Below are 10,137 nucleotides of genomic sequence, written 5' to 3' on the forward strand. Positions count from 1 at the left end.
CTATAAACCCTATTTGAGGCACCTATAGGCCCTATAAATCCTATTAGAGGCACCTATAGGCCCCTATAAACCCTATTAGAGGCACCTATAGGCCCTATAAACCCTATTAGAGGCACCTATAGGCCCTACAAACCCTATTAGAGGCACCTATAGGCCCCTATAAACGCTATTAGAGACACCTATAGGCCCTATAAACCCCATTAGAGGCACCTATAGGTCCCTATAAACCCTATTAGAGGCACCTATAGGCCCTATAAACCCTATTAGAGGCACCTATAGGCCCTATAAACCCCATTAGAGGCACCTATAGGCCCCTATAAACCCCTTATGGGCTCCTATACATCCCTGCAACACCCTTATGGGCTCTTACCCCCCCATGAGACCCTATAGGGTCTCCTATGGGCTCCTCTGCTGCCACCCAGTGGCCGAGAGAGGCATCACATGTCCCCAATGGGACCTGGGGGGGGGAGCAGGTCACGTGTCCCCAGTGAGGGGAGGGGGGATTTGGGGGGGTCCAAAGGGGTTGGGGGGGGGGCAGGTTACGTGTCCCCAGTGGGGGGGGGGGAATTGGGGGGGTCCAAAGGGTTTTTGGGGGGGGGGGGTTGGGTTTTGGGGGCTCCAAGGATTTGGGGGGGGGCAGGTCACGTGTCCCCAGTGGAGGGGGGGGGGCGATTTGGGGGGGTCCATAGTGTTTGGGGGGAGGGGGAGGTTGGGTTTTGGGGGGGTCCATGGGGTTTTGGGGGGGGGGGATCAGGATTGGGAGGGGGGGAGGATTTGGGGGGGTCCAAAGGGGTTTGGGGGGGGGATGGGTTTGGGGGGGTCCAAGTATTTGGGGGGGGGGGCAGGTCACGTGTCCCCAGTGGGGGGGGGGGGATTTGGGGGGTCCAAAGGGGTTTGGGGGAGGGGGGGTTGGGTTTTGGGAGGGGATACATGAATTTGGGGGGGGAGGATTTGGGGGGGGAGGATTTGGGGGGGTCCAAAGGGTTTTGGGGGGGGGGTTGAGTTTTGGGGGGGGGGAACCAAGGATTTGGGGGGGGGGGGGGGGGGCAGGTCACGTGTCCGGGGGGGGGGATTTGGGGGGGTCCAAAGGGGTTTTCTGGGGGGGGTGTTGGGTTTTGGGGGGGTCCAACGATTTGGGGGGGGGGGGGGAAGGTCACGTGTCCCAGTGGGGGGGGGAGGGTTTTGGGGGGTCCAAGGGGTTTTTTGGGGGGGGGGTTGGGTTTTGGGGGGATCCAAGGATTTGGGGGGGGAGCAGGATGGGGGGGGGAGGATTTGGGGGGGTCCAAAGGGGTTTGGGTTTTGGGGGGGGGAACCAAGGACTGGGGGGGGGGCAGGTCACGTGTCCCCAATGGGGGGGGGGGGGGGGAGGATTTGGGGGGGTCCAAAGGGGTTTTTGGGGGGGGTTGGGTTTTGGGGGGTGCAAGGATTTAGGGGGGGGCAAGTCACGTGTCCCCAGTGGGGGGGAGGGGGGTTGGGTTTTGGGGGGGTCCAAGGGTTTTTTTTGGGGGGGGGGGTCAGGATATATGGAAACAGCAACTTTATTGAGCCGATACAAACACCCCCCCCCGACTCATCAAAAGTCACCAAATTGCCCCAAAAACACCCCCCCCCCCCCCAAAATACCCCCCCCCCAGTTTGAGAATGGTCACAACCCATCACCCCCATGCCCCCCCCCCCAACCCAGCACCCATTGAGTGCAATGGGGGGGGGGGGGGGGGGATTGGGGGGGGGTCAGGAGTCGTAATCTTCCTCCTCAACCTCCTCCTCTCGGGCCCGGGGGGGGGCAGGGGCCAGGGGGAGCCCCCCCCCCCCCCCCCCGGCAGCGTTGGGGGGGGCCCCAGGGGGGCAAAGGGCCCCCCCCGGGCTGTGGGAACAAGGGGTCAATGGGGTCAATAATGGGGGGGGGGGGGGTTAATACCCCCCTCCTATTATGACGTCATCATTCCCCCCCCCCATGAAGGGGTCTATGGTATTGGGGTACCTGAAGTTAAGGGGGGCGGGGGGGGGGGGGCGGGGGCTCCTCCTCCCCATCGCTGTCACTGTCCTCAGTGTCCTCCTGGGGGGGCAATGGCAATGAGGGGGCACAGTGACCCCAAAACACGCCCCAAGAGCCCCCCCCAAAGCCCCCATCAACCCATTCTGGACCCCCAAACCCCCCCCATGGCCCACTTAAACCCATCCAGGACCCCCTAAACCCCCCTCTAAACCCATCCAGAACCCTTTACCCCCCCCAGGGCCCCCCAAACCCCCCTCAAGACCCCCCCAAACCATTCAGGACCCCCTAAACCCCCCCCATGGCCTGCCTAACTCCCCCCAGGACCCCCCAAACCCCCCCAACCCATCCACGACCCCACAAACCCCCCCCATGGCCCCCTTAAACCCATTCAGGACCCTTTATCCCCCAAAAGGCCCCCCCCAAAACCCCCCTCAAGACCCCCCCAACCCATCCAGGACCCCCTAAATCCCCCCAGGGACCCCCAACCCCCCTCAAGACCCCCCCTAACCCATTCAGGACCCCCTAAACCCCCCCAATAGCCCCCCTAAACCCATCCAGGACCCTTTAGTCCCCCCAGGCGCCCCCCAAGCCCCTCTCAAGACCGCCCCCAACCCATCCAGGACCCCCAAACCCCCCCATGGCCCCATTTAATCCCATTCAGGACCCCCCAAACCCCCTCAAGACCCCCCCAACCCATCCAGGACCCCCCAAACCACTTCATGATCCCCCCAAACCCACCCAGGACGCCCTATACCCCCCTCTAAACCCATCCAGGACCCTTTACCCCCCACTGGGCCCCCCCAAACCCCCCTCAAGACCCCCCCAAATCCATCCAGGACCCCCCAAACCCCCCCAGACCCATCCAGGACCCTTTATCCCCCACCAGGGCCCCCCCAGACCCCCCTCAAGACCCCCCCCCAAAACCCCCACAACCCATTCTGGACCCCCAACCCCCCCCCCATGGCCCCCTTTATCCCATTCAGAACCCCCCAAACCCCCTCAAGACCCCCCATAAACCCATCCAGGACCCTTTACCCCCCCCCCAGGGCCCCCCAAACCCCCCTCAAGACATCCCCCAAAGGCCCCCTTAAACCCATTCAGGACCCCCCCAACCCATCCACGACCCCCCCCCCCCCCTCACCTCCTGCTCCGTGTCCGTTCCCGACTGTTTGGGATCCTTCCCCTTCCCACCGGGACCCCCGTTCTTCCGGGCGGCTCCAGGGCGACGACCCCTGCAAACCCCCCCGACCCCCCCCCCATTACTGGGTATTGGGGACCCCCATTGTCACCCACAGCACCCCTATAGGAGCCAGGTATAGGGGACCCCCCATTGTCACCCACAGCATCCCTATAGGAGCTGGGTATTGGGGAACCCCCATTGTCACCCACAGCACCCCTATATAAAGGAGCTGGGTATTGGGGACCCCCCATTGTCACCCACAGCACCCCTATATAAAGGAGCTGGGTATTGGGGATCCCCCAATGTCACCCACAGCACCCCTATAGGAACCAGGCATTGGGGACCCCCCATTGTCACCCACAGCACCCCTATAGGAGCCAGGCATTGGGGACCCCCCATTGTCCCCCACAGCACCCCTATAGGAGCCATGCATTGGGGACCCCCCATTGTCACCCACAGCACCCCTATATAAAGGAGCTGGGTATTGGGGACCCACCATTGTCACCCACAGCACCCCTATAGGAGCCAGGCATTGGGGACCCCCCATTGTCACCCACAGCACCCCTATAGGAGCCAGGCATTGAGGACCCCCCATTGTCACCCACAGCACCTCTATATAAAGGAGCCAGGCATTGGGGACCCCCCATTGTCACCCACAGCACCCCTATAGGAGCCAGGCATTGGGGACCCCCCATTGTCACCCACAGCACCCCTATAGGAGCCAGGCATTGGGGACCCCCCCATCGTCACCCACAGCACCCCTATAGGAGCCAGGCATTGGGGACCCCCCATTGTCACCCACAGCACCCCTATAGGAGCCAGGTATTGGGGACCCCCCATTGTCACCCACAGCACCCCTATATAAAGGAGCTGGGTATTGGGGACCCCCCATTGTCACCCACAGCACCTCTATATAAAGGAGCTGGGTATTGGGGACCCCCCATTGTCACCCACAGCACCCCTATAGGAGCCGGGTATTGGGGACCCCCCACTGTCACCCACAGCACCCCTATAGGAGCCGGGTATTGGGGACCCCCATTGTCACCCACAGCACCCCTATAGGAGCCGGGTATTGGGGACCCCCATTGTCACCCACAGCACCCCTATAGGAGCCAGGCATTGGGGACCCCCCATTGTCACCCACAGCACCCCTATATAAAGGAGCTGGGTATTGGGGCCCCCTATTGTCACCCACAGCACCCCTATAGGAGCCAGGCATTGGGGACACCCCATTGTCACCCACAGCACCCCTATAGGAGCCGGGTATTGGGGACCCCCCCATTGTCACCCACAGCAACCCTATAGGAGCCAGGCATTGGGGACCCCCCATTGTCACCCACAGCACCCCTATATAAAGGAGCTGGGTATTGGGGCCCCCTATTGTCACCCACAGCACCCCTATAGGAGCCAGGCATTGGGGACACCCCATTGTCACCCACAGCACCCCTATAGGAGCCGGGTATTGGGGACCCCCCATTGTCACCCACAGCACCCCTATAGGAGCCGGGTATTGGGGACCCCCCATTGTCACCCACAGCACCTCTATATAAAGGAGCCAGGCATTGGGGACCCCCCATTGTCACCCACAGCACCCCTATAGGAGCCAGGCATTGAGGACCCCCCATTGTCACCCACAGCACCTCTATATAAAGGAGCCAGGCATTGGGGACCCCCCATTGTCACCCACAGCACCCCTATAGGAGCCATGCACTGGGGACCCCCCATTGTCACCCACAGCACCCCTATATAAAGGAGCTGGGTATTGGGGACCCCCCATTGTCACCCACAGCACCCCTATAGGATGCCGGGTATTGGGGACCCCCCATTGTCACCCACAGCACCCCTATAGGAGCCGGGTATTGGGGACCCCCCATTGTCACCCACAGCACCCCTATAGGAGCCATGCACTGGGGACCCCCCATTGTCCCCCACAGCACCCCTATAGGAGCCAGGCATTGGGGACCCCCCTTTGTCACCCACAGCACCCCTATAGGAGCTGGGTATTGGGGACCCCCCATTGTCACCCACAGCACCCCTATATAAAGGAGCTGGGTATTGGGGACCCCCCATTGTCACCCACAGCACCCCTATAGGAGACAGGCATTGGGGACCCCCTCACCCCATTCCTATGGGATCCAGGGCTATGGGGATGCTCTCCCTATATCCCATTCCCATAGGGTATTAGAGGTGCCTATAGGCCCCTATAAACCCTATTAGAGGCACCTATAGGTCCTATAGGAATCACTCATTGATCCCCCCCTTCCTGTGCCACCCCTATGGACACGTTATGGGGGGTCCCATATGTAGAGGGGGGGTCTCTGATGCTGGGGATGTCCCATATGGGGGGGGTCCCATGTGTAGAGGGGGGGTCTCTGATGATGGGAAGCTCCCATATATAGGGGGGGTCCAGACCCATATATAGGGGTGTGTGTGGGGCATGACCCACCTTCGGGGCCCCCTCTCCCCATCGCCATGGGGCTCATCTCCATCCCCCTGCATATCCGGGACCGCAGCCACCAGATCCTTTAGGAAGTCAAACTGCTGCTCCAGTTCAATGCATTGCTTCCTATGGGAATGGGAACGGGGGGAGGGGGGGGGGGGGGGAGGTTAGCAGGCCACGCCCCCAAGCCACAAACCACGCCCCCTCCCCCTTAAGCTCCGCCCACTGGTCTCCTATAAGGCTTAAAGGGGGACGGACATAAGCAATGCATGGGGTGATGCAAACCCCATAGTGGGTAATGGGAACTGGGGACCCCCCCCCCCAAACTGGGACCCCCCCAGTGGGACTGGGAGCTCACAGGTGGGATGTGGTCATGGTCTTGGCATTACGGGACTGGGTGACGTGGCAGGCCTTGCGCAGCAGGGACTCCAGGAACAGCTCCAGGGCACGGGCTGGGGGCTAAGGACACACACGGACACCCAGAGACCCCAATGGGAACCCATAGACACCCATGGGCACCCATAGACCCCAATGGATACCCATAGACACCCATGGGCACCCATAGACACCAATGGGCACCCATAGACACCAATGGACACCCATAGACTCCAGTGGGCACCCATAAACCACAATGGACACCCACAGACCCCAATGGGCACCCATAAACCACAATGGACACCCATAAACCACAATGGACACCCATAGAAACCAATGGGCACCCATAGACACCAGTGGACACCCCTAAAACCCCAGGGATCCATGCAGCACCATCCATGGGCACCCATGGATACCCACAGACTCCAATAGGCACCCATAAACTTCAATGGACACCCATAAAATCCTATGGAGACTCACAGCATCATCCATGGGCACCCATAGACCCCAATGGACACCCATAAAAGCCTACGGACCCCCACAGCACCATCCATGGGCACCCACAGACACCCATAAAACCCTATGGAGCCCCACAACCACCTCCCCATGGATACCCATAGAGATCCCTCATGGACCCCCAACCCCTTCACCAGCCCATGGGTCCCAAGGGCATCCCAATCCCATTGGATCCAGAGCTACCCATTGGTTGGGCAGACAATGATGACATGGGAAGGACTCAAAGGGGCTGGGGCGGGGGGGGGACACCCCAGTATCCATGCTGGGATCCCAGTGCGGATGCTCCATAAGGATACAGATGATGACGGGAACAGCAGCCGCCACCTTCCCGATCTCCTCATCCGTCTGCATGATCTTCTTGATGCGAGCCTGGGAGCAGGGGGAAACTGAGGCATGGACACGCCCACAAACCACGCCCTCTGTCCGTAACCACGCCCCCTTCCCCATAACCACGCCCCTGCCCAGCCTTTTACATGGGGCTGGAAGGGGACCACACACAAACCACGCCCCCTGTTAGACCACGCCCCTCAATGAGGCCACGCCCCCTTCCGCATAACCACGCCCCTTCCCATAACCACGCCCCCTTCACCATAACCACGCCCCCTCCCCATCCTTTTACATGGGGCTGAAAGGGGACCACGCACAAACCACGCCCTCCCCATTAGACCACGCCCCTCGATGAGGCCACGCCCCCTCTCCATAGCCACGCCCCCTTCCCAATAACCACGCTCCCTCCCCATCCTTTTACATGGGGCTGAAAGGGGACTACACACAAACCACGCCCCCTGTTAGACCACGCCCCTCAATGAGGCCACGCCCACTATCACGTTAGGAAGGGTCCCTCCTGCAGAAGCCACGCCCCCGTCCATAACCACGCCCCCTTCCCCCTAACCACGCCCCCTCCCCATCCTTTTACATGGGGCTGAAAGGAGACCACGCCCCCTCTTAGACCACGCCCCTTATCACAGTAGGAGGACCCCTTCTACCGAAGCCACGCCCCCAACCCCGTTGCCATGGTCACGAACCCTCACCCGGGCCCATAGGCCCCGCCTCCTGCACAAGCCACACCCCCTCTCAAGACCACGCCCCCTCCGGTTGCTCCGCCCCCACCTCCCTCCCCGTTGCCATGGTCACCAACCGCGCATGCCCCCACCCGGGCCCATAGGCCCCGCCTCCTTCATAAGCCACACCCCCTCAAAGACCACGCCCCCTCCTGTTGCTCCGCCCTCCATCCCTCCCCGTTGCCATGGTCACCAACCGCGCATGCCCACACCCGGGCCCATAGGCCCCGCCTCCTTCACAAGCCACACCCCCTCACAAAGACCACGCCCCCTCACGTCCCTCCCCGTTGCCATGGTGATGCCCCCCCCCCTCCAGCCGCCACTTCCGGCTCAGGCCCCGCCCCCCCCGCTGACCGGCGGAAACCGGGCGTTGTATTTCTTCTTCTTGCTCGGCATCGCTCGGTTCCGGTTCCGGTCCCGTTTCCGGTCCCGTTTCCGGTTCCGGTCCCGCTGCGGGCCCCGTGCCCCGCTCCCGGCCTCTCCCGTGCTCCGCTCCGGCTCCGCTGCCGACAAACCCCGCCCCTTCCGGGGGAAACCCCGCCCCTTCCTGCCGCGGCCCCGCCTCCCCCAGGGCAGCCCTTTGCGCACGGCCCGCAACGGCTCCAATGCAGAGCATGCCTCCTTTAAGCCACGCCCCCCTCTCTAAGCCACGCCCCCTCTTTAAACTATGTTGTCTCTAAGCCACGCCCCCTCATTAAACCACGCCCCCTCTTTAAGTCACATCTCCCTCTTTAAACCATGTCCTAAGTCGCGCACCCCTTTAAACCACGCCCCTTTTAAAGCCACGCCCCTCTTAAAGTCACATCTCCCTATTAAGCCACGCCCCCTCTAAGCCACGGCCCCTCTTTAAGCCACGCCTCCCTCTTTAAACCATATCCCCCTCTAAGCCACGCCCCCTCTTTTAAACCACGCCCCTATTTAAGCCACACCTCCATCTTTTAAACCACGCCCCCTCTTCAAGCCACACCCCCTCTTTAAGTCACACTTCCCTCTTTAAACCCTATCCCCTCAAAGCCACGCCCCCTCTTTAAGCCACGCCCCCTTTTAACACACACCCTATTTAAACCATGTCCTCTCTAAGCCACGCCCCCTCTTTAAGCCACGCCCCCTCTTTAAGCCCCACCTCCCTCTTTAAACCATGTCCCCTCTCTAAGCCACACCCCTCTGTAAACCACGCCCCTCTTTAAGCCACACCACCATTTAAACCACGCCTCCTTTAACTCTCATCTCCCTCTTTAAACCACGCCCCCTCCTAAAACCACGCCCCCTTTAAGCCACACCTCCCTCTTTAAACCATGTCCCCTCTTAAAGCCACGCCCCCTTTAAACCACGCCCCCTATCTAAGCCACGCCCCTCTTTACAGCACGTCCCCATAAGCCACGCCTCTATTCAAACCACGCCCCCTATTTAAGCCACGCCCCCAACAAAGCTGGGTCAGACCATTTATTGGGGTGATTGGGGGGGGTAAAGTGGGAGGGGTTTAATCCCCCCCCCATAAGGCACTTTGGATGGGGGGGGGGGAGTTAATGCTGGTGATGGGGGGGGCTGAGGACTCCCAGTGACCCCCAGTAGCTCCCACTATGCAGCCCCATGGTCCCCAGTAGCTCCCAGACCAGCCCCCCCCCCCCAGTAGGCACTTGGTTGCTTCCCAGTGACTCCCAGTTCTATACTGGGACTGCTCAGTCCCATCCACACCCCTCCCAATAGCCCCCAGTGACCCCCCCCACCTTTCCCAGTACCCCCAATAGCCCCCAGTCACTCCCAGTTACCCCCAGTAGCCCTCCAGTAACCTCACTGCCCCCCTAAAACCCTCCCCATAGTCCCCCAGTCCGCCCCCCACCCTCCCAGTAGCTCCCAGTGCCTCCCAGTTAGGTAGAGGGGAAACTGGCTGAGCAAGGCACTGAAGTCCAAGTCCCCCAATGAGGCCAACGAGTCCTCGGGGTACCCCTCCCCCCCCCCCCCCCCCCCCGAATCCGGCCCCCCCTCCCCTCCCCCACCCCCCCTCCCCTCCCCCCCCCCCCCATCAGCCCCCCCCCCCTGCACAAGGCGAGTGATGGCTTCGGGATAGGACATCAGCATGGAGGAGGGGGGGGGGAATGGGGGGGGGAATGGGGGGGGGTCCCCTCCCCCCCCCCCCCAAAGGCAATGGGGGGTCCCCAAAAGGGGGCGGGGGGGTCTCGGGGGGGCCCAACAGCCGCTGTACGTCCGCAGCGTTGATGGTTTCCAGGGGGGGGGATGTGCGGGTCCCCCAGGAACAGCCCCAGGTCCAAGGCGGATCCGTCCCCGTCCCCCCCCCCCCCCGGGTCCGCAATGGAACCGTCCTCAGCCACCTGCAGCTGCAGGAGGGCCTCGGCCAAGGGCTCGGCTGCGGGGGGGGGGGCGGGGGGGGGAGCGGAACCCACTGACCCCCCCCCGGGACACTGAAACATGGAGGGGGGGGGGCTGCGGAGAGGAGGGGGGGGGGAGACAGAGAGATCACAGTGAATCCCAGTAGCCTCCCAATAGCTCCCAGTAGCACCCAGTCACTCCCAGTAGGACCCCAATAGCTCCCAGTAGCCCCCCAATAGCT

General features: G+C 62.0%; 1 protein-coding gene across 1 annotated transcript; it reads right to left on the minus strand.

Moving 5' to 3' along the window:
* Nucleotides 1-1,731: 1,731 nt before the first annotated feature.
* On the minus strand, nt 1,732-8,085 carry DRAP1 (DR1 associated protein 1). Its single transcript, XM_034071807.1, is given in 8 exon segments — nt 1,732-1,815; nt 1,818-1,881; nt 1,992-2,056; nt 3,138-3,228; nt 5,623-5,742; nt 5,975-6,068; nt 6,804-6,876; nt 7,923-8,085. Coding segments are annotated over 8 exon segments (633 nt in total). The 5' UTR covers nt 7,965-8,085.
* Nucleotides 8,086-10,137: the final 2,052 nt, after the last annotated feature.

The sequence above is a fragment of the Melopsittacus undulatus genome, chromosome 22 (genome assembly GCF_012275295.1).
Source record: "Melopsittacus undulatus isolate bMelUnd1 chromosome 22, bMelUnd1.mat.Z, whole genome shotgun sequence".
NCBI classification, from domain to species: Eukaryota; Metazoa; Chordata; class Aves; order Psittaciformes; family Psittaculidae; genus Melopsittacus; species Melopsittacus undulatus.